This window comes from Furipterus horrens, unplaced genomic scaffold, assembly GCF_987537825.1.
Source record: "Furipterus horrens unplaced genomic scaffold, mFurHor1.1.pri manual_scaffold_5, whole genome shotgun sequence".
NCBI lineage: Eukaryota > Metazoa > Chordata > Mammalia > Chiroptera > Furipteridae > Furipterus > Furipterus horrens.
In genome coordinates, this window is record NW_028327175.1 from 95,020,445 (window position 1) to 95,045,544 (window position 25,100).

General features: G+C 47.4%; 1 protein-coding gene across 8 annotated transcripts in view; it reads left to right on the forward strand.

Annotated features, from left to right (window-relative positions):
* The window catches only part of CUX1 (cut like homeobox 1), a 362,525-nt gene that overhangs the window by 256,096 nt on the left and 81,329 nt on the right, over positions 1-25,100 (forward strand). For 5 of the 8 annotated variants that reach the window (XM_090276816.1, XM_090276819.1, XM_090276820.1 and 2 more), the window contains exons 9-11: positions 4,181-4,229; positions 12,108-12,212; positions 18,736-18,924. In XM_090276816.1, the coding sequence (XP_090132942.1) occupies positions 4,181-4,229; positions 12,108-12,212; positions 18,736-18,924 (343 nt within the window). The remainder of the gene's footprint in view (positions 1-4,180; positions 4,230-12,107; positions 12,213-18,735; positions 18,925-25,100) is intronic. The other 3 variants (XM_090276817.1, XM_090276821.1, XM_090276815.1) reach the window with 1 other exon arrangement.

Below are 25,100 nucleotides of genomic sequence, written 5' to 3' on the forward strand. Positions count from 1 at the left end.
TTTACAGATAACATTTATAGTTGTAGTATTAACCTCTGGGCAGTTTCGTATTACTTATTGAGGGTACTTTATCCGGGAGGACTAATGTTGTTGGAAGGGCAGGGACTGAGGTTTGGAGAGGAGCAGATTGAACAGATTCAGTGGCAGACGTGTGTTCTAAGATGAGACCAGCACAGACGGTCAGAAGCCCAGCCATCTTGGTTCTGGTCTGCAAGTGCCAATGGCTGCACTTCACTCACATCTTCAAAAGCCCTGATCGCATTTAAATACCTTGCTAGATGATTTTTGATCTCTTAAAAAAGCTTGCCCCTTGGGAAAAAAATGAATTACAAACCTACAGACTTTCAAAATAATAATTTGAACTTTTCCTTGCACACTGTTCCCTGATTCCTTCCATTGTCTCCTGTGAATGGGAACAGCAGCCCCTCTGGGCCCTGCTGTCATCAGGATACCTGGTGTTGAATAGCCCTGCTTTTTAACAGCAGAGCTCAGTGTTGTCATTATCATTTGAAAGCTTTGGAAATATGAGAATTGCTAACGTAATGAAAGGTAAGTGCAGTAGTTGTTATCATGTTCAATATTTTGGTCAGTTTAGCGGTTGCTTAGTAACTAAAGTTAAACCAACCATAAGATGGAAAAACTGGAAATTCATTTTCAGGGATTGCCTCAGACTGCCAAGAAGGCACCTTCCTGTTTAATTGCGACAAATATGTTGCAAATGACTTGAAACCATTTAGAAATGATGCATTGTTTTCTGGATAGTAGGCATACTAATGAGCATCCAAAACCATTCACTGTCTAAGGAGGCTCTCAAGCCCACCCAGATCCCCTAAGTCTGACAGAACTTGAACACCACTTCCCAGCCCCCATGGGTCCCAGCCTTGCTGATCTAGCCTCTAGGAGAAATCAGGCCCCTGGGAACTCCTCTCTTCTCTAGCCTTGGCTTGTGTCTAACCCTGTACTGGCCCTTTGGCCAATAGCAGAGCCAGGCAGGAACTGAAGAGTAGATAAAAACAGGCAAGGGTGGACCAGTGACCCCCGCCCCCCTCAGGCAGCCACGCCTCTACCCCTTATCTCTAGACCCCCAGGTTTTGGCACTGCAGAGAAATAAAGATGAAGCTCTGGCCAGAGGATCTTCCTAGTGGAGGGGAGTGATCATTGATCCCTCTGGGACCTGGGGTCATTCCCCCTCCCTCTCCTTTCTTCCTTCATTCAGCAAAATACATTGAATACCTGCTATGTGCCTTTCTTCTTCACTTCATCCTGAGAGACACACAGCAGGGCCTGCCTCTCTGTCCTCCCTCAAGTACACTGCCCGAAAGAGTGGCTGACACCACCGAGAAAAACAGGCCCCAGAAAAGAACATCCCTCTGGAAGACAGACCCCCCACCCCCTGCCCCAAACCCTACAGTTTATGAGATGTGACGCAAAACAGATGGACCGCAAGTATAAAATTAGCATGAGAAATAAACTCAAAAAAGAAGGGAAGATAATAGCAATGCAAAGCAAAAACAAGGAATAATTTTTTTAAATGAGTGAAATCGAAATAACAGACATGAAAAGCAGAATAGCCTAACTAAGGAAGAAAAGAGAAAAGGTAACTTTCAAGATGAATACAGCTACAGTTGGGTCGCATTGAACCATCCAGGAAGCAGCAAGAAAGGATAAAGAAAGGTTGAATGATGTGGAAGACAGAAGTAGATGTGCAAACAATAGTCAACTAATAGAGCTCCAAACAGAGCATAAGAAATATTTGAATGCCAAAGATAAACTAGCCAGAATTAGAGGAAGATGGAAGGACTCATCAAGGACCAAACAGGAGAGATTAGGAAAAACCCTCACCAAGCCTCCCGCTCACGATCTGCTCACTCAGCCAGGCCATTCCCCCATCCAGCTGCCAGATCCTGCAGCCAGCTCCCCTGAGAGAAGTGAGACGCCACCTATAAATCTTATTTTAGGTACTCAGCAGCTAAGCATTTCCATCCTTCTCTTGTAAACATGCAGTACTGGCAAGATCTGCAGGAGCCATGTCTCTGTGGCCGTCCCATAGCCCCTGCCCAAGGCCAGGAAACTTGGAGGTGCCAGAAACATTCATGGGATGAGAATGAGTGAATGAATGATGCCAGCAGCCAGGGAAGTTTGCCGTGTATCTGTCTGGACTTTGTAAATACATAGGAATAACTGTTTGGTTCAAGTTCAAAACTATGTTTAACAGTTGTAATTTGCCTTCAGAAAAGTTTGTTCACTTTGTATTTCATCTTATAACCAGTGAAGTTAGCACTACGTCAGCAGGCTGTCAAGATTTAGCAGCTTTCTGTATTGACTGTCAGGTATCCTTTTCTGTCATGTTTCAGACCTTTAATACCTTTTATGATTTTTTTACCCTTTGTCGTCATTAGTGTATCTTTTCTTTGGTGCAGCATTTTTTTCAGAGATCTTGGAGGTTTCCGTTTCAGATGATGCGGCGAGATGTTTAGTAATTTAAGCCGCTCCCTTGTACCCGGTATTTCACTGCAGAGGCCCAGTTGGGGTGTTTGTCTTCCAAAGACACTGCCTTCTTCAGGAAGTCATCCTAAAAATAACTTCATTTAACTAGGCCACTTTATGAGTTGTTTCAGACTTTTCTCAGCCCAGTCTGAAAGCAGGATACTATTTCAAACAGATACAATGAGCCTTGAACCTGATCACAAGGCATCTGTTACCCCATTCGGGCTGCTAGGAGTTGATAAGATTGCTTCAAATCACAGTGTGCAGTTAAAGGCTAGAAAAGCCTTGGGTGCAGCAAACAGCAAAAACCAACCAGCCAGAGCCTGAATATAATTTGTATAACTCTTGGTATTGAGGGTATGTACTTAGGACCAGAGAAGCAGGTTTTGGAGACAAAAGTCCAGCCTGTCTGGGTGCAGCAGGCTGTCCCCAGGAGTAGACTGGCCCCTCATTGGCAGGACAGGCTGTGTTTGGGTCTCCGGCCTCCAGCCTGACGCCAAGCCCTGTGCAAGCACCGGAGATGCAGACAGGAAGGGGGAGGGGAGGGGACTGGACTGTGCTGCTCCCTGAGATGGAACCACTGGGAGGATTTGGGAAGGGCTAGGGGAGGGGGCGGAAGTAGGAACTGAGGTTCCCAGTAGTGGAAGATAATCCCTGAAGATAGCTATTTAGGGGCGCACAGTGGTGGGCGTTGGCGGAGCACAGGGTCATCAGATTGGGTGGTGGGCTAAGGCGAGAGGTGGCAAGAGACTCCCTGTAGAAGGGCCAAGTGCCCAGCACCAAGGAGTAGGACTGAGTCCTGTAGGCAGCAGAGACCTCAGGTTCACGCAGGATGTAGCTTCAGGAGGCCCCAGCAGGCATGGGCCCTGAACCCCACTGTGGCTCTGTGGCTGTAACACTCCTTTCCATCTTCCATGGGTGTGCTAAACCTTCCCTGGTTGCAGCCAGTCTTGGTATTGGCCTCCTGACCTATCTTAACAGAAGTTTGGGGCAGTGACTTGCCTGAGTGCCCAGTTTTGACCTCCCATAGACTTGAAATTGACCATGCCCTTCTTAGTAAGATTCTCAGCATTATTCTCTCCCTCTCATGATGTTGTATGTTGGAACCATATTATTGCCTTCAAATTACTCAAGGAAGTACTTTCAAAACAGGAAAGAAAAAACACCTGGAAACTCCATGTGTGTGAGCAGGCCAGGTGATGGTGGTGAACTCCTGTGGTGTATAGAGCAGACTGCAGAGTCCCCTGACCTGCATTTCCATCCTCCCCTCCACCTTCTCGTGGTTCTCTCGTCCTAGCAAACTCTTACTCATCCTTCAAAGCCCAGTTCACACGTGACCTCCATTGAAGCCTTTTCAGATTCCCTCTCCCAAGGAAAATTCATCTCTCCCTCCTATTTTTCCAGACTGCTCTGTTCAGAGCTCTATTCAGTCTCTTGGCAGAACATTATATTTTATCTTTTAATGGTTCTCTGTCCTGACAAGATTGGGAGCACCTCAAGGGCAGGTCGTCTCTTCCTGGAATGCAAGTCCACCTCCTCTCAATGCGCAGTGTGCACGGCTCCTCTCTCCCCCAAACTGGGGACTCTACCTAGCATATGTACCTATGGGTTGTTCTGCCGAGTTCAGAATCATGGGCATCCCCTGAGCCTGTCTTGCTACTGACTAACACACTCTCTTCCTCTCACCTCCTAGGGCCGACGAAATTGAAATGATCATGACGGACCTTGAAAGAGCAAACCAGGTAGGATGTTTAATAGCTTCAGGCATAAAATCACAATAGCGTAGCCATTTGTCATTTTGGAAAATGCCTCTCTAAGTTATAAGGCCAGTTATTCTCATATTTTTTACATACAGCCATCAGTGTTGACACTTTTCCTGAAGTCATGAGAAGTACATGAAAAGTCACAGGCCAAGTCTTTGATGTGGCCCTAGCATCCCATACATCCCCTGGTGAACATCCATTGCAAAGTGACTACCTCTCATTCTTTTTCTTAATTCGTCTCTCAGATACCTGCCTCTAATTGTGTGGCAGCTATTATGCTATAGAGTTTATACCAATGAGTCATGCTATAGAGAAGTCTTTATCACTCCCTTCTACTGGGTTGAAGCCACTTATCTGGAGAGGACCTCCCGGTGACAATCTTCTCTTGGCTGGCACTTAGTTGGCACAAGTGCCTTGTGGGAAGGACCCAACACAGTGTCTGACATAAAATAAGCACACAATACTGGGTGGCTCTAAATACCCAGCTGCCTAAAAAATTTGGCCACCTTTTAAAACCTCATCCTTCCTCAAGGACTCCACAGAACACTAAAACATTTTGCTTTAGCAGATGGTACTGCTGCTTTGGAAAGAAGGAGGTCTCCCTATTTATTTTCCCAGTGGGGAGAAGCAGCCACAGCCACGGTGTCTCTCAGCCCCAGAAGACCACAGGCCGTGGCCTCCCCTGCTCTATTTTACTGCTGGGCAACCGCAAGCACAGGAGAACTTAGTGGTGTGCCTCAGTGGCCCAGGCCAGCACAGCCCCACACAGGATGAAGGTCCTTCCTGTATCTGTGGTCTCTGCTTCCCACCTTTGGAAAGTTCCCCAGGGTAGCCGCCCCTTGGCTGGAATTGCTTACCCAGACCCTGGCAAATACAGGGAAGGATGTCCTTATCTATTCTTAGACCAATAATCATCCTCAAGTCTACTGGAATGTGAAAGTCAGTTTATGCATAAGAATGACCCCAGGAGATGTGTGGATTTCCTTTTTCTTTAAGGAAAGCTTTGTGGGTTCTATGTCACGTGCCCAGACTCACCACTGAGGATCCTGGCCCAGGCCCATACAAGGCGCTCAGGAGAGATGCATGGAGCGAGGCACCTGGGATAACTGTTAGTTATCCTGGTGATAGGAGAGAGAGCTGCCAATTCTTGAATAACTTATTTTGTGCCTGGCTCTGTTGTAAGCACCTCACATGAATGGAGTCACTTAAACCTCACCGCAGCCCCACTGAGGTCAGTGCCGTTATGATCCCCGCTTTACAGATGAGGAAACTGAGGTCCATGGCTGGTCCCTACAGAGCCAGGACTGGAGCCTGTGCTGTTCACCGGCATGCTGGGGAGCAGGCCCCAGAACAAGGGCCGCCTTTGCCTTTCACTCAAACTGTCCTGTGTCCCACGTGTGCTCATCCACACAGTTCCTTGCTGGAAAAGCACTGCTTATGCTTCACCTCACAAAGGTGCTTAAGTATTTACCTACCTTTACTTACTAAACAAATTTACTTAAGATCTCTTGGTTTTCACTCAGTTAGCACTGCTCAACTTGGCAGAAACCTTAACTCAAAAGTAGTTACTAGAAGGAGTTAACCTTCTCTGTCACAGGACTGCCATTTGCATTTCTCAAATTTCCACCCATCCACTCTCCCCCAGGCCACTGATGGGAGTGCCTCCTCTTTTGATGGCACTTTGGGGTAAGCTTGATTTGTTAAGCAGATAACCTTATTCTGTGAATATCAAATGCAGTCTCTGAGGCTGTCCCCAGGTACTAAAGAAGTTTGGCAGAGTTGATGCAATTCTCAAAGGGCTGAGGCCACTTGGGTAGATCTCAGTCCTATAAGACACCAGGCAGGGCCATAGAGAAAGGTATCACCTCCGAAGTAACACTTTGAGGACATTATGCTAAGGGAAATAAGCCAGTCCTAGAAAGACAAACACTGTATGATCCCACTTACATGGAGTTCCTCAAGTAGTCAGTCACCTCACAGACAGCGCAAGGCGGTGTGCGCCAGGGCTGGGGAAGCAGGGCAGCCGTTGCTGTTTAATGGTTACAGCGTTTCTGTTTGGGAAAATGAAAAGGTTACGGAGATTGGTTGCCCAACAAGATAAATGTGCTTAACACTACTGAACTATATGCTTTAAAATGGTTAAGATGGTAAATTTTATGTTATATATATTTTGCCATAATTAAAATTTTAAGCAAAAGAAAAGGGAAGGGAGAGAATGAAAACTAGTACTTCCTTTGTAAGGTTGTTCTGAGGATTAAAGGTAAAATGTCTGGGTAAGAACTAGATGCTTACATAAATATTTGTCCTATAGTTTCTAAGGAAGCAAAGGTTTGGTGGGAGAATTATAAAGCCTTGTCCTAGGGAAATGCCAGCACGATGGGGATAGGGAAAGGCACAGAATAGTTCTGACAAACAACCAGGGTGAGTTAATAGCCTGATGTGGCTGCCAAAAGAAATTATTGCAACCTCAGGCTACATTAATAGAAATTGTTTCTAGAATGAAGGAGGTGGTGATTCTACACCATCTGCATCAATTGGTCCATCCCAGGGAATAAGAATTTACCCTGGAAGCCACACTGTAAAGAAAACAGGTACCTGGTGTTCATTCAGAGTCCCCTCCATGGCCAGAACAGGGAAGGGACCCTAGCACAAAAGCCACCAGGGGCTTTGGAGATATTTCTGATCTTTGGGGAGCAGGAAAAGAAGATAGAGGGACTTGACACCGAGCACCAGAGGAACAATTTCAGGAATGTCAAAATATTACACAAGGGAAGGCCTAGGGTGGGAGCATGGTGAATTCTATCCTTGTGGCTCCTGGGGGCTGGTCAGGGGAAGGGATCCAGCTTTTTCACGACTGAGTTCAGAGTCTGGTGTAAGGGATGCTTGCTCTCAGGTCTGGCTCTCCAGAGGTGCCTGGAGCTGCCAGCAAAGGGAGTGAGCACCAGGAGCCGTGCAGGCAGGTGCTGACCAAACTTGCTGAGAGTGTGAGAGGGGCCATCACACACCGGATCAACAGAAAAGGAGGGATTGAATAGGTGGTTCAGTGGATCAACAAGGACGACTTCCAAGGAGAAAATCTTCTTCGGTGGACATGATGATGCATTCCAGGCAGACGAGGAGGGACATAATGAGCTCCGGTGTTTTAGACCATTGCATACGGCTAGAACCAGGAGGTTCGGAGAGGGCACGTGGCCCATAGGAAAGGATGCAGCTAGGTGTGTGGAGGACCTCATCCTGAGAAAAGTGGAGAATCACAGGTGGAAGTAAGATATCAGATGAGTTCTAGAAGGATTGGAGAATGTATGGGAGCAGAAAGACTGGAAGCCAGGGGAGCAGCAAGCAGCTGTTGGGATAGATCGGGGCCAAGAAGACTCAGGCTGAAATGAGGTGGTCCCAGGGGATGTGAGGCGGAGGTGGGCTGGGCAGGAGGAGGGTACAGAGGGCTACGCACCAGCGAGGGTGCAGCCAGACTTTCCCATCAGGGGAAATCCCCTGGAGGAGCAATTTACTAGTTCATTGGCATATGACATAATTTTTGCACTAGGTTTATAATAATGTTCTACTGAGACCTGAAGCTCCGCTTTGTTGCTAAAGTACTTGTGTTTCTGTTGTGGCGAAGTGGAAGTGTGATCCTCCACCGACCATCGGTGAGGTCCAGGTTTCTTTTACACCTGCTCGTTAAACTTCAAGGCACTTGCCTTAATACTGTCTTAATTGGTGACAGTAAAGTTTCAGAGCTTTTGAGGCTTCATAGGAAATAAGAAACCACAACTGTGCACTCTGCAACCACATGAAGCCTGTCTGTGGGCCTAATAATGCAGTCAGCTTCTCTGGCAGCACCTCCACCACCCCCACTTTCAGAGCCGCTCTGATTTGAGTGGCCAGTGCACAAAACCACAGCAGGGGCAGGGGGGAGCTCTTCCAGGGAGGGGTCCCCCTCCCACCAATCTGCCTGATTCTTTTATTTTCTTTTTTTTTTATTTATTTATTTATTTTTAGAGAAGGGAGGAAGGAGAAAGAGAGAGAGAGAAACATCACTGTGTGGTTGCCTCTCACTCGTGCCCCCAACTGGGGACCTTACATGCAACCTAGTCATGTGCCCTGACTGGGAATCGAACCAACGACACTTGGCTCGCAGGCGCAGCGCTCAGTCCACTGAGCCACAGCAGCCAGATTACCTGCCTGATTCTTAAAGAGAAGATCAACAGAAGACCCTTCAGGTTGAGGTTAAGTTGGATACCACAGTTTAACTTCACTGAGGAGAAGGAGTCAAATTTGAGAGAAATGCAAAGAGCAACAGAAACTCAGAGCAAGGCATGCCATTTTCTTTGACCAAGGTTTCTGTGTCCTGATGGGGAAGGGTGTTTGCATTTGAATCCCAGATCTCCCATTTCTCACCCATGTGGCCTTGAGCAAATCCTGAGCCGCCCAGCACCTGCTTCCCTATCTTTAGACTGAGGTGATAATGTACACCTCTGAGAGAGCCCCCGTTCATCAAACCCACATCCACACTGCAAATATTTTTGAGCACGTGCTGCAAGCAGGCACTGCTGAGACGCAGCCCATCCCTGTGGGCACCTCCTAGGTGCTGAGAGGGTACTGGTTTCATCTGGGCTCCTTGCCAGTAGGAGAACCATGTCTGTGTCTCTGGTCACTCCTTGGGTCTCCTGCGAACCTTGGTTTCTCCGTGTAATAAACTGGGCTCCCAGCCCATGTCAGGTGGGCCAGCAAGGCCTGGAGAGAGTCCCCGGGGCCACCCCATGTGGCAGGAGGAGATAGGGAAATTTGCTCTGCTGTCCTTCCTGAAATCATGATTCAGGCTGTGACAAGCAAGGTTTACATGGGTGGCCTTGGTGAAGTTCCCCCTTTTAGCTTGGCTGACCTGGGAAAGAAACCAAAACTGACATGCACTGAGTCCCAGAAATACAGGCAGCAGGTCTAAACGGGGACTTTGGTCATGAGTACAGGGCCAGTTTGGGACACATGGCAATAAATTTCTTGGTAGAGCTATTGACCTCCCTCCTATAGAATCACTGAAGTGAGGTCACCTCAGGTCTCTAGCTCCATCTTTACTTTCCCTGTGCTTCCAGCATTTACTTCTCAGGAATGTAAAGAAAGTAAGCAACAAGACATCTCCCAGGAGAGCCACTCAGGCTTGGCAAGGTGCTGTTCTCCTCAGAGCGGTGGCTACTAAATCACACCTAGGGCTGTTGCCAGCTACCTGTGGGAACCCCAGCTTTGGTCCCCAGGCTCTGTCTCTGGAGGGACAGGGGAGGCAGGAGGCACCCCATCAGTGGGAACAAAATTGAGTGTCTCATGGCAGCCACATCTCTGTATCTGAGGTTCCAGATCAGAAAAGAGCACCAGAGTTTTCCGCCTCCTGTCACAGATTCCAGTTGTAGAAACAACCAGACATTATCTGGTTGGACTGTGGACATCAGGAAGATGGGAGACCCCGGGAACAAGTGACACCATGGTGCTGGCGCAGTACAGTACCTCTTCATTTCCACACCAGCTGCCAAAGGCGGAACTAAATATACAACTACAGAATCTCCCTTTTTCAGCCACTCTCAGTCCTATTTTTATTTTCAGTTGTTCAGCTTTGTCCCATGTTTAGCTGCATAAACCACTCAGCTCGTTTTGTTTTGTTCTATTTTTTATGAACTTAGAGTATAAAGCCTAAATAAATAATATGAATCCTAAACAACCAAAAAGTTGCACTGGAGCAACCTAGTCAAGCCAAACGTGGTAAAAGTCTGTGACCGCCACGAATAGGTCACAGAGCTACTCTGCGTGAACTTGGAAACTGAATAAAGTACAGACGCTCTGGAGAAATGAAGCAAATCAAAGACGAAATCATTAACAGCTAGATTCCTTATTCTGTGAGCCCATGGCCTTTGATGAGACAGCACTCTGCTCCAAACAGCTAAATGCTGCATGAGGTCCTGGCCATGAACCAGTGCCCAGACCTGCCCGAGCCCTGTGGTCTGGAGCACTTCAGAGCCAGCGTTTCCAGGCAGAGCAGCCAGTGATGCTGCTGCTTGGCTGCTACTAGAACAGCTTCTCCACTAGACTAAGAAGTATTTTTCCTAGTCAACAAGTCTAGAACTATGTCAAAATGCACCTTATTCCTGGCAGAGTCCTGGAGACATTATGCCCAAGGGCTTAGCGAACTAGAAAGCAAAGAGTAAACTTTTCAGTAATTCGACATATTTATCAGCACATTTGGATATAACCTGGGAGAAATCTTTTTCACTGAAGAGGAGATTTTCCTGCAGTTAGTATGAACCAGAAATCACCCCCACCATCTTTGCCACACCAGTCACATTGCCACCTTCCCCAACGGGTGCTCCTAAATTCTGTTAGGAGCAGAGAGGGTGGGAGGTGACCGCCTGAGCACAGGCAGGCCTGGCCAGGCACCATGTGAATTAGATTGAGTGCAATTCCAAGAGCTCCTGGAGGAGCAAGGCAGGAGGCCACCAGCTCCACCCTGGGCAGAAGTAACTGCTCTTAGAAATATCCTAATTTGTCTGTATGCAGAGCAGATAGATTTGAGCTGCCGTCACATGATTGCTTAAAGTTGCCAAGCCTGTTCTTGTACAGCTAGAATGATCAGTGAGTGCTGGGGCAGGCTAACTTCTTGTTTCTGTTTTTCAGTCTTTCTTAGCAATTAGTAGACACATAACGCCACACACAAAAAAATGAGAAAACACATGAAATAGCCCTGCTCAGCCAGGCTTTTCTCATTAATCTTTTCTACAAGCAGGATGTCAGTCTGGTAGAAAGAATAAGCACAATACTTCTCAGCCAGTGTGCCCAGTGTCAATTTAGCTACTTTTTCTCACCCATCTTATAATTTCATCTCAATTATAATTGTAAAATCAGGACGAACACATTAATAAAACACTTCTGAATGGTGTACAGTGCACTTCTGTGGATGTTAATCCTTGCAAGGTCCCTGAAAGGGAGGTGGTATTCCCATTTGGAGGTGGGAAGGTTGAAGTTTCGTGAGCTTAGTTGGTAACTTGCCCTGATCCCTCTGTCCCAAATACCTAACGTTGCCCACTACACTACAGTGCCCTCTCGGTGGTGGGCACTAGGGTGACCTATCCTGATTTACTACCCAGTGGCATTGTTTTCCCTGGCCAGGAATTACCTGCAAATAATAGAAGTGTCTACTCATTTCTCTTTGGACCTTCTTCCTGCAGCCAGCTTCGTTCCTCCTCATCCCCCAGTGAGTCGGGGCCACCCTCCCGCCTCTGGTCCCAAATCAGCCAGCTGGCTGGAATGCCAGCATCAGCATTAGAAAACTTTGTCAAGTAAAGGGTTAAATATATTGAAATAAGCCTGGCCCTCACAAAAGAAGTGGCATTTACACCCTGTACATTTATGGAAATACTTGCCGAAGAAAACAACCACAACATTGTGCATGTTTTTAGGAAGAGAATGGCCAGAGTGTCTTTAATTCACTGTTTACCCATGAGAATTACTCCCAGGAGTAATCCTGCAATAAAATCTTCTTGGTCTATGAGAATAGGAAGAAATTGAATCAAAAGACTCTATTTCCACTTGTATTTATTCAGTCTGGGAAATTCAGTGGGCCGGAGCATTACTATCAGCAGGGGATTCCTTGCTCCTAGCGTTAAATTACTGTCATAATCGCTCAATTATTTCTTCCTTGTACTGTTTAAAATAAAAATCCATCACGTTCTATGTTTTTTTCTAGCATTTATTAGGTTGAGTGTTTAGAAAAATCAATTATAGTCAGTCAGGCATGAATTGATGAATGTTCTTGTAATAATTGTCAGTTGTTAAACTGAATGTACTTTCTCTTCTCACCCTTTTCATTCCCTTCAGAGGGCAGAGGTGGCTCAGAAAGAGGCAGAGACCTTAAGGGAGCAGCTCTCGTCAGCCAACCACTCTCTCCAGCTGGCCTCGCAGATACAGAAAGCGCCGGACGTGGTGGGTAGTTGGGCCCAACCGGGACTCTTGTCTGCCTAGTGTCTGTACTTCCATGTTACAGTTTTCTTCAGCTTTTTAACGTTCCTTTCTGGAATATGTTAAGCAGTACTACTGTCTTGGTGAGGAATGCTTTTAACAAGTTGGAGATGGAACTTGTTAGAGTGAGAGGAAGAGTTTTAGTGATTATGTGTCTGTGCCCTGTGGTCAGTGCGACACCCTCCCAGCATGGAGGTGGAGACAGATCCCATCACCAGAGGGAGCATCTTCCAGGCTAGGCCTGTGGCGTAGCGACTGGCAGATGGGTGGGAATCTGAAGCTGGAGCTTCACCAGAATCACACAGGAAAATTGGAGGTTTGGTCATCTCCTGACTGTGTCCTTCCAGGGTGAGAAAAATTTTGCGATAAGCCTGGGAGGCCAAAGAGGTAATAAGGTAACATTCCCCTCTGAGCCTGTGTAATCGCCAGACTCTTGCCTGAAGTGTAAGCATTCTGAAGCCATACGCACCAGTCCTTTGGCCTCTTAATTTTTCTGATATTAGTAAAAATTGCTCTTAGATGGAACTTTCCCCACTTGATTGAGGTGGCTTAGAACTATCAGGTCTCAGACTCTGTGTAGTTACATGGAGCAGCATAGAGTTAAGACCTGGATATTGGAACCGCACCCCTGGGCTCAGACCCCAGCTCTGCAGTTGCCAGCTCTGTGACTCTGGGCAAGTCTCTTAATGTCCCTGAGTCTCAGTTTCATCATCCATTAAATGGGTTTTTAGAAGGGTTACAGGAATCTGAGCAGAGTGCTTAGAGCAAGATCTAACACATAATAAGCCCTCAGGAAACCTCAGCAATTACTCTTTTTGTGGTTGGCATCATTATCTCTGATTCAGGAGCCCTGGTTTTAAAGCTCAGTTCCGTCATATTTTTTATACATCTGGGGAGTTAAACTTTCTAGGCCTTAGTTTTCTTGTGTGTACAGTGAGGGAGTGATCCTGAGGTCCCTTCAGCTCTGACAGCCAGTGATGAGTGAGCTGCACTCATAGGTGCTTTTTTGTTTTTTGTTTGTGTTTACTTAACAAGGAGTTATAGAGCCCTTGCTATGTGCCAGGACCCATAATGGACACTGGGAGAGCAAGGAGGAACGAGCCAGGCCCTTCCCAGAGAGCACAGTCACATCAGGGAAACTTGCTGTTGTAGTAACTAGTTCATGTGTCAGCTTGGCAGCCATTATTCCACCTAACCCACAAAGCAAGACATTGTTTTTCTTTATATAGATGAAGAAACAGAAGCTCCATGACTTTAAACCCCTTGCTCCAGAGCACTTGGTCCCAGTGGCCAAGCCAGGACTCGACTAGGGGGCCCTCTGCCACTTTTAAATTATCCCTCAGGAATGAATCTAAAGCAAAGCTCTGGTGCCAGGACCCCTTTTAAGAATGTTTTTTTGTTGTTGTTTTCTTTCTTCACATTAACATTAAATAAAACATGATTTAAGTATCTGGGGTTATAGAGAAAATTTAAGAATCATTGCGTCCTTCATATTTCATGGACTGTGGTTTTAATTTTACCTGAAATGGCCCCTTGGCTCTGTTACCATCCCCTCATTCCAGTTTACCTACGCTAGACCCCGCGTCACAGCAGGAGGAAGCCCTAAAGGACAGAGTCAGTATGGCTTCTCCTGGCCTTTGTGGCAGATTCTGGTCCTCTGCAGAAAGCCATCAATCCTCATATGTCCACATAGGGCTCCTGAGCTAAATGCTGTGATTAAACGGATTTCTGGCACCATTCTGGACTGTGGCAACCAAAACATTTCAGAAAAAAATGAGTGTCTTTGCAGGTAGAGTAAGTTGTAGATCCTAGGGGTGCTTAAACACTTCATCAGTGGCTAAGTACAGTGTTTACACGGACGGCACCGGCTCTGTCTTCCAGGAGCCAGCCCTGCCAGGACTCCCTCGGGAGTGTGTTCCCACAGTCCGTCCACTGTAGCCAGCCAGTAAGCAAGCACAGAAACTGGGCCAGCAGGAAAATGGCTGGTGGGCTTGGCTGGCAGCACTCAAGAGAGAAATGGTAGATTCCATAGATCTAGCAAAGGCCAAATCCGATCTCTTGGGTGTCTTACCAGAACTCAGGTTTTGGATGGTGAACTTCCCCTCAGAGAATGCCTGCTCTGCGTTAGGGGTTGTGCTGTGGCTCTGTGGGGTTACTTCGTTTCTGCCTCTGACACCACGGTCATTAAAGACAGGTTTTCATATCCTCATTTTACAGGGAAGGTACCTGAGAGGCTCAGAGGAGTTAAGTAATTTGTCAAAGGTCACACAGCTAGAAAATGATCAAGCTGATATTTGATCCTAAGTTTGTCCTACTCCAAAGTCCACTTTTTCCCCACATCCAGCTATGCCGCCTTCATGTGCATTAAATGGAACAAGATGCATACAGATCCATTGTCAGATATTTACAGACAAATATTATTAGTGCAGAGATCTGGTGTATGGCACCAGATCACCTTCTTGAACCTAAACAAATAGTGATATTGGAAAATACACCTGTCTGTCTCTCAGGTAAATCTGTCAGGTGCACACACCACATAGATCCAGCCTACTTCAGCCACTTGGTGTTGGCAGGAACAGAGGTGGCATGAGAGAGAGGAGTAAAGCTGAGGTTCCCAACCCCTCGTCTACCCCCACTGGAGTAAATAAAACTAAGATCAGCCTTGACTTCATGTATCTGTCTCACAGGCTGGGGTCCTGGGCACACCATCCTTTCACAATTAGGTTTTCTGCACATTGAGTCACGATCCTGCATCTCATTCATATTTAATATGAAAATGGCTGCAGGATAGGAGAGATGATTATCTAGCTTATTTCAGCCTCGATGTTCTCATCTCAGTAGGAGGACTCACTAGACAGTTACACAACTCGGGACATTTCACACAAGCAGATTGGGGGGGAGGGAAGGTGAATGGGTTCAAAGGGACGAAACTTAATGGATTACCACCTCAGTGACTTGTTTTTACGTTCATTTTTCCCTTTAGAAACACACCCCCACCACTATCATCATCTTAAGCCCTTCCTTTTTTTTTTAAATACAACATTTTTAGACTCCACAAACCATTTGCACATACCCTTTCCTGGCTCCTGAGCCATCAGAGCCGCCAGCCCCGTGAGGAATGCAGGAAACCCTGATGGGCCTTGGAAACCTGGAGTCATGGGATGTGCCTGCTGGGACTCGTCTAGTGCCCACAGGGGCCTCTCGTCATACTTGAAAAACAGCCCCTTCCTTCAGGGACTAGAGTTCGAGCCAGGGCCCTGACCCTGAGCACCATCAGAATCACCAGGGAGTCCGGACCCTACTCCAGACCCCCTAAGCCATGGTTTCCAGGGTGGGGCCAGGATCCATCTGTTTCCTGAAGCCCCCCAGGTGATTCTGGTGCAGCTGAGTGGAGGCCTGAGAGGACACGAGGGAGTCCGTTGTCCTGGTAGCCTTTGAATCCGTGGCTGCTTCACCTCTCGGGTAGTTATCTCAACAGCAGCCGAGCTGCCTAACAGCAACCTCCCTTCATCTGTAAAGGCCACCCCTCCTCTCATCACCTGTTCACCCTGTCACACAACTTCCTTTCTAGCTGTGCCCTCAGACAGAAGCCCCAGCTTTACTACCAGGCGCAGGCCTCTCCCTCCACCTGCAGCCTGTTGATCATTCCCTGGGCCCCTGTTCATTTCTTTCTTAGTCTCCTGTGTGTCTCCACAATGGGACAAGGGTGCCCTCGTGTGTGAGAGGGGAGTGAGCCACATTTGGGCTTAGAGTAGGGTGATCTTTTCTACCTTATTTCCAAGGCCTTACTACCTTGGGGGGTATTACCTCATCTCATTTAGTTACATGAATGATTTTTGCCACGGTATAAATGAAGAATCTGTGGCCCAGGTTCCTGAGTTAGTCAGTGTGCCCAAGGTGGGGTGGTCAGCTTGTGGCCAGGCCACAGTGGGCCTCAGGGGTTGAGCAGACGGCCCTCTGGCATTTCCCATCCTGGGCCCAGGTTCAGCACTGGGAGCTGCTGTTTTTATATACACAGCGTGGGGCTAAAGTAGGTTTACAGTGGTTCATGTGGGAAAAAACACAAGAATTAATAAACAATAATACAACAATAAACTCTGTTCCACATACTCACAGCCCTAAACTTGCTTCTGCCCCGCCGTGTATTATTTGAACCGCCTGTCCCTGACACAGGAACTTGCACTTGCCTGTTCTAAACCCCAGATCACCTGTTGGCTTGTTTTACACTCTTCCCCTAAGAGCGCTTGAAACCGTTTTTGTGGCTGGCATTCCTCGGGTTGGGAAATCGATAAGTAAGTTAAATTAGATAGCATGGCTCTTCCTGTACCTGAGACCAGCCTCCCTGTACGCCACTGCCGTCATGTCCCCTCGCTGCCCTCCAGTCCGGGCACCTCCGGCCACCCTTCTGTTGGTTCCTTAGCAGTCACCAGCGTGCCCGGCTCCCTGTCCTTCCCAGCCTCTGTGCCCACCTGCACCTGTGGTGTCCCACCCTGAAATGGGCCCCGCTTCTTCTGACGAGAGACCCCGTAGCTCTTTTCCGCTGTGCCCTCTGCCCCTCCTCAGAGTTCACCTCCACATGCTTCCCTCACCGCTCTCTGGGGTGCAGCCCCCTGGCGCTGCTGGAGGACTTGTCATCTAGGGCGGTGCCTCTCACACTCTCTGTAGAAAAGGACAGTTTTGTTTTGATTTCTAAACTTCCACTCTCTCATAGGCTAATGGTTTTATAAAAGACAATAAAAATATCACAGCCATGTCGAATTGCTATAAACGTTTCTAAACACTTACTCTCAGTTTCTGAACCTGTCTCACTGTGTACCGGCAACGCTTTGCGAATTGGCAGCAGCCCTTGGAGCACACTGAACTGAACTGGTCTGGACAGCATGTGCCTTTACAACGAGCTGATGGGAAGGTGCTCATGGGGGCCCCAGGGTCACGTGCAGATCTCTCCCAGAAATCAAGAGAAATGAAAATTTTATTTTACGAGATCACACAAATCAAAGAAACAGAAAGGAGTCACTTCTTTGCACAAAGAAGGCCTTAGTTTCCCAGAGGGGAGAGGTGAAAAGTTATTTCCCTGGGTGATTGTCCCCAAATATGAAAAACCCATGACACGAACATCGTGCGTGGAGTGGCGTGGCTGCCTCTGCCACCTGGGGCTGTAACTCCCGTTTCCCACCCTGGTATAGGCAAGATCAAGGTGGGAAGCAGATGACAGTGAGATTGGTGCCATTCTGCATTGAAATGTGAGCTGCCACAGAGCTACTGTGCAGTTCTATCCTCCCCACCCCCGTCAGTCACGCCCAAGAGTGCATCTGCCCCACAGAAGTTTCCAGAATTATTCAGGAGCCATTACTACTTTCAGAACTTGAAAAAAGTACTACTTTGGCTGTGACTGGTGTGGCTCAGTGTCATCCCGCAAACCAAAAGGTTGCCAGTTCGATTCCCAGTCAGGGCACAATGCCTGAGTTGGGGGCCAGGTCCCCAGTTGGGGGCATGCGAGAGACAACCAATTAATGTTCTCTCTCACACTGATGTTTCTCTCCTTCTCCTTCTCCCTCCCTTCTACTCTCTCTAAAAATAAATAAATAAAACCTTTATTTTTTGTTAATGCTACTTTAGTCCTTGGGAAGTAGTTACAAATTTAACTTTTCCTATCTTTTTTATACCTTTTTCCTGTTTTGCCTATTTTCCACTATGAACAAATTAAGGAGGGGGATAAGTTTTTTTAAATATCAATCATCATATGAATCTCTAAGCAGAGGAACTCCAAATGTGCATCTTCCACAGCTTTTAACTTTTTAAAATGCTGACTATGCAAATCAATTTGTCAAACATAGCATCTAGATAGCTTAGTAATGAACCGAAAGGACTTTAAATCCCATCTGGTGGGAGAAGATCTGAACACTTTGGAACATTCCAGAGCTTTCCCATTTGTGTCCCCCTGGCTAAAGCACTTATCCCCTAGCCACCAGCAGAGCCCCTTCTGTCGCCTCCTTAAGATCTTTGCTCAGATATCACCGTCTCATGAGGCTTTTCCTGACGTCTTGTTAAAAACCCCAATTGCCTCTCAAGTTCGACCCCATGACCCCTTCTTGCTTCAGCTTTTCTCTGGTGCTTATCACCACCCAACACACTTTATGCTGCTATTAAATGCATTAGTGCATCTCACCCACACACTCCATCCCACTGACCAGATGCCCTATGAAGAAAGGGACTTCCACCCTTTTGTCCACTGCTGCATGCCTGCCTCTCATAAATACTTCCAGAGTGGACAGATCAGGGTGGCAGCTCCCCGTGCAGGTGGAAAGGTGGTGTGGGGAGGGCAGTTGGCAGGCCCTGTCCAAGCAGAGGCAAAAAGTAATATCTTACTGCAAGCTCACCGTCACATCCTCCCATCTGCCTGATTTTGCCATGGTTGCCCACACAGCTAACCCTGAGCACCTGCCTAAAGCTGGTGCAGTTTTGTCATTTCCTTTCTCCTTCCTAGGAGCAGGCCATAGAGGTGCTGACCCGCTCCAGCCTGGAAGTTGAGTTGGCCGCCAAAGAGCGGGAGATTGCCCAGCTGGTGGAGGACGTGCAGAGACTCCAGGCCAGCCTCACCAAGCTGCGGGAAAACTCGGCCAGCCAGATCTCCCAGCTCGAGCAGCAGCTAAGTGCCAAGAACAGCACACTCAAAGTAAGGGCACCGTGGGGGCCGGCGAGTGAGGGAGGACTGGGTGCACACATGCACACCCCTTGTCTCCCTCTGCATGTAGCCCTGGAGGGAGCCAGGGTCGGCCTGCACAGTGGTTCTGACTCCCCACCGACACCCTGAGCTCTTCAATGGGTTGTGTCTGACCTCCAGCGTCTGGGGCGCCTGATGGGCACAGTAACCGTGGCAGAAGGCCTTGTCTCACTCAGGAGCTGCTTTCTTGGCCCTGCCTTGGCCCTTCCACAACATATTCTCATTTTTGTGGCCTGCAAAAATAATGGTTAAATCTGATCTCCTTTAAAAGCAAAAGTGACTGCCTGAGTATTTCTCAGTCTGAGCTCCAACAATCAGCAAAACTTTCTTCTTCGAGTGAGAACAGTATAAGGCATGAGGCTCCCCTGGGCACCTCAGTCAGAAGCACGGGTGAATAAACTCCATCAGAGTTCTTTCTCGGAGGGCATCACATCTAGAATTGTCAACAAATATGTCAACCTTGAACCTCTATGAAATAGCTAGAAGCAGAGTCCTGGAGCCCAAGGCAGGGAGATGGACTTTGAAGCCCTGGGCCAGCTCCAGCCTCGGCAGCACCTCCCTCTTGCCCGGCTATTTTTGCATACAGCACTTGGTGGAAATGCCCGTGCTCCGTGCCCGCCCTCCTACCCATACCACTGCTTCCCCACCTGAGAACTAGGCTGACAGTGCTGGACCTGGAGATTCTGTGTGCTGCTTGGGTTAAGGTAGTTGTCAAGTTCGCAGGCCATCTGTGCAAACATGCCATTAGAGGAGGCTGCCAGCGGGAAACCCAGCACCCTGAAATGTGGGCTCTCCTAGTGCCCCAGTGAAATGAAAGCAAGAGGCGCTCCAAGCCCTGTGGGCCATGCTCTCAAGCTACAGGACCCTATTTGCCCTTCAGGTCTGTGACATACCTACCACAGGCAGCCCAAAAGCTTGATCCTCTTGGGGTTTCTTATAACCTTGTATCCCAGATTCAGAACCTGGAACCTTTTTCTTTATATTACAGTATATATATTTTATCTAATATGTTTTCAATCTGTTGAAGTTACTAGTGTAGTTTGAAGATAGTCCTGGGACCCTAGATTCATAGCATGTCAGAAGCCAGAAGGGCCCCCTCAAAGTATCTTATTTGACCTTGAAGAGGTAGGACCAGCAAAGGCTCAGGGTCCCTGCTTCCAGGCCGACGTTCCCCCGCTCTGCCTTCCCTCCCAGCGTCCCACTTGGACCTCCTGCCCACACCCAGCGTCCATTTGTGGGCTGCGTGAATGGATGAGTGAGTGACTGACTGCCAAGTATAGTCTTTGTATACTAAATAAGGTGGGTCAAGGTTAATTATAAAAATATCAAGACAACTTTTTCTTATATAAAGTAATGCTAGAATATAGTTAGGTTCATTTTCATTCCTTCTTTTTTTTCTTTGAAATTTTTCTGATCAACATATGACCATGTTTCTGACCCAGAGCTAAGTAAGTTCCCAGCAAGTCTGTCCCCGTGGCAGCTCTCCGGCCTGACCTTTGTGCCACTGGTGCAACCCAGCTCCCCCTCACTAGGTTCTTCTTTGCCCTTTTGGGGTGGGTTTCATCCCCTGCCCAAGAAACTACCGGGGGCCTGGGCCCCTCAGGAGGATGGTCCTGCAACTTAGGCAAGATGGTTGAGCCCTGGTCACATTTGTCACCAACCATGGCGTTTATTTCTTCAGTTTGTCTTTTTCTCTCATCAGCCTGTCCAGTGAGTACCAGTACTCATTTTTATTTCTAGATTAAATCTAATTTTCTCATGTTACAGCCATTTCTGACCCTAGCGCTGGTGTTATTATTAGATAATTTGCCTTTCTCTCCTTTGTTACCATTAAAGGGTTTGACTCAAATATATTCTGCATTTGACTATATAAGAGAGAGGCTATAGACCTTACATTTTTTATTATAGAGCAATTTCTTCTAAATCAGTTAAGGTTTTAATGTTTGCCTTCACAAAAAATGAAACGCAGTTTTCACAAATTAATGTTCTTGATCCATATCTTGGGGGAATTCTTTAATACTGTGCAGTTAATGAAACAATTCAGCAATACTTCTTCCAAAATTATTGCTCCCTTATCTTCATCTGATCTAATAATCACAACATATTCTCTAGTAACAAGACTTCTCTGATTTTAATTATCTTAACCCCTTGTCGCCAGGACTGAAGCTCTCCCCAGTATTGAACCCACACACAAAAGGCATTAGCCTTCCCCAAAGGAATAAGGTTAATTGAATGAGATACCTTCCCAGGGTTCCCCCCAACCTAATGTGTATAATTTATAGTCTCAAATCTAAACTAAGCAGTGATACAATTATTAGGAAAATATTTTGTGAATGAGACCTGTCAAATTGACAGCCTGATGCTTTTGCAGCCGGATCTCTAACCCACTGGTGGTGGCCACACAGAAGCAGCAATGAGCCGAACCTGAACTTCCCAGGGCCTCTCCTCTCCTCTTGCTCCCTCCCCCACCCCCTCCTCACCTCTCCCCCCACCCTCAGCCCTTTCTTTCTTGGACCATGTTGTCCAGCTTTAGGGACTCTGGAATACATTGTGCGGGGCTCAAATTAGGATCTGTTTAAGGGTGCTGCAGGTGCTCGCTATCGCACCATCTTGGAATTGTGGGTGCTTTGCATGAATGTTAACAGTGGTCTTTGAGACAAACGCTAATGACAATCACAGATGGGATGTGAAAGGTTGTTCTCACAAGGGCAGAGGGCATAATGGGCAGAATTTAGAGATTATTGAGAGTCTCGAGCTTGTCGGGGCTTCTCCACTGGCATACTGTGATGGTGCACTCTGCACGGGAGCAGACGTGGGCACTGTGGTTGCTCTCCTTCTCTAGCACCTTGAAACTCTCCGTCTCTTTGTGACTGATATTTCTTCCCTTCACTTAGACAACTGATTTGTAATATTTTGAGAATAAATTGACAGTTGGGTGTTTATCAGCGTTTCGCTCCCCGTGTTCCACTTTGTCAGGCCAAGTCTCCATAAACACGTCACTCTGCACACACAGTAGTGCGTCCTCTGACCTTTACATAGACTTGGAAATGGACTCAGAGGTGGGAGATGCTTCTACCTGCCTATCCTGACAAGTGCTCAAGCACAGTGCCACTTGTAAGGGATAATTCTGTGTTCGTAATTAATGAAATAACCCAACTGCCGTTACAAGGCTACTATTTTTGATAACTCTCTATTCCTTAGTCTTCTGTTGGGACACTTTAAAACAGAGGCACTATAATTAAGCAGTCACCTGCCTTATGCTCACTATAGCTCAGAAAACATGACTACCAAAAGCTCTCATTTTAAATGATATTTATAAGAAAAGTTAGCTAAAAGGATGTAATCTTCCATGGGGAGAGATTACATTTGTGGGCAGGTGTATTAGAATTATGTACGGGCCTGTCTCCAAACTGTGCGTGGCTCCCCAACCCTCTGCACCCCTCCTCCCACCTTCTGAGCTGCTGATAGGTTCTCTTGAGCTACTTGTAGAGCATGGTATTAGGGCAGGGGGTTAGGACAGGAGAAAAAGACTGATGGCTGCTTCTCTAGATCATTCAGTGCCTTTAATTCTGAACGCGTCCTCTGGTTACATAAGTTTCCTCACCATGCAGTGTATTTACTCAGCACAGAGGCTGCCCTCAATAATGTTTTAACAGGCATCTTATCAGCATCTCAGTGTATAGAGCTCTAACATCCACATCCCACATGACACGTGCTCGGCAAACAGGCGTGATGATGATCACTGCCTTGTGGAGAAAGTCACCAAGGTTAGGAGAGGTCAGCAGCCACCCCCCACCACAGGGGAAACTTACCTTGGATAGCATGAGTAGCTCTAACACTAACGTTCTGAAAGCAGAGGGGCCCAGGGCGGAGCCTCCCAGAGCCTTGTCCTGGTTGGGTCTTGAGGGCACTGTGAGCAGATTGGAGGAAGGGACAGAGTTAGCCTTCCACAGAGAGGAGGAAGGGCAAACTGGCCCCACTCAGGGGAAGAGCACCTGGAATCAATCTTGACAAAACCAAGGGGCCTCATGCTACAGCCTTGAGGGCTGTGTTGGGGTTGAGGTGGAAGCCGTAGGTCACAGGTGGGTTCCTGTAAAATCACTGTAAACCAGGAGGTGTTACTGGAGATTTTTCAGGGAGCTAATTATGTGTGGGAATCTATGATGTATTCTCTTGGAAAGACACACATGCCTCTACTTGGAGAATAAACCCAGATGTTTCACTTGCGCAGTCCCCAGCTTGCAGCACCCTTAGCTAACTATGACTTGCAATATCCAGGTGGCCTAAATTGCACCAGGACCCTCCTGGTCTGTGATGACACCATTCCATGAGAAGGAATGGGCTCCCATCCACCCTGTGCCTGGGTCACACCTAGCTCACAGCTCATAGAAGTTGGAGGTGACCTATGACAGGGCTGCCTACAGGGGCTCCCCTTCTGTCCAGAGCCGCACTTCTCCAACCTGCAGCAAGCCCTCCAAAATAACTGTCACTCTCCCCACCGACCCCCAATCTGGCCTTGCAGTCTCCTCTTTTTGTCTTGAGTCCCCAGCATCCATTTGTGCATAGCGCCCGCCCAGCCATCCCTGGGCTTCTCCCCCTTGCCCAGCTTCAGTAGATCCTATATTTACATGCATGCTACCTCTCACCAAGAAACTGGGAGCTGGAGTGGTGCACCCTTCCTAGTCCTGGACCACAGAGAAGCTGTATCAACCTCCTCAGCCCCCTGCCCTGGACCAGGGGACCCAGTCACACTTACTCAGCTCTGACTGGTGGCCCCTTAGCACCGGGCTTCAGGTGAGGACTGGGGGTCATACACCGACATCTGAGCTGTCAGGCTTCAGACAACTCTGCTAAGAGCCCAGTTCTGATCATCCTGGAGGAGAAAGGTGGCGCCGTCTGCAAACTGCAACACAGTCACCTCTCTGGTCCACAGTTTGTCTTATTGCAAAGAAGTGTTGCTGCCTTGACCCCTCACTGTGAGACCTGGAAGATGATGCCCTTCCAAGGGCCTTTGCATTAGTCTCCCATGCCAGAGGTCCCTTAATTTGGTAGTCCTAGGTGCAGAAAACCCTGTTATAACTTGACTGAGACATCTTTTATGAATACAGTGCCTAATTTGCTGCACACCAAAATACTTCACATTTTAAATTAAACGTACTTATTATTTGACTCTTAGCCAGGATTTTAAGAGCTTCATATAGATAATTCTTCTGGCAATTCAAGAAACATTTGATGAGCACCTAGTAAGTTCCCGGAACCACATATATGCTCTCTATTATTAAATGTATGTGACCTATATTATAAAACAGTCATGTTTGAGGGGCATTTGGCAGCCTGCTCTTGCTTGCCCTACATTTCCTCACCACTGTTATTTGAAAACACTTCCCATTTTTCGTATGAGGAGCACAAAAGTCAGTGGGCTAATAATAATAAGCCCATCACCCAGGGTCACACTCAGCCAGGCCAGAACTGGGCTGGCAACGTGTTTCTGACACTTGGCTGTTTCTCACCTGTCTCTGTAAAGCCCACGTGTATTCTTAGATAAGTACCTTTTCAGGAGGATAATCTGGTTTCCAGATTCTGCATTCATGGCACAGAATATGGGGCTGCCTTTCCTGCCATCAGCATTTAACAGCCAGAATTGCTTCCAGTACCTGTATTCCTTCTCCGTGGATCTGCCACAGAACAGTGGGGACACTAGGAGATGACAAATTGGGATGTGGACAACTTCATAAACAGAGCCCCTGCATTCAGAACCACCGAGTCTCTCCAGAAACAATTTAGTCATATTATTTAGTATCACCCACCAAGGACTTAAGTAATAATAACTAGAGTAACAATAATAACCACCAGTACAGAGTGCTTTACTGCGTGCCTAGTGCTGCACTAAAGCACTTAATATGCATTATTTCATTTAAGCCTCCCTGAAGCATTGTACTATATGCACCATTACCCCCATTTACAGATGAACAAACTGAGGCTTAGAGAAGTTAAGTGCCGTGTTGAAGGCCACCCCGCATTTAAGTGGCCCTGCCCCACCTGTCAGGCTCAGAGTGCAGGCTTGCAGCGGGTACTGGCCTGGCCTCAGCACACAAGCCTTTCCCTTCCCCCTGGAATTGCTGCCAGCA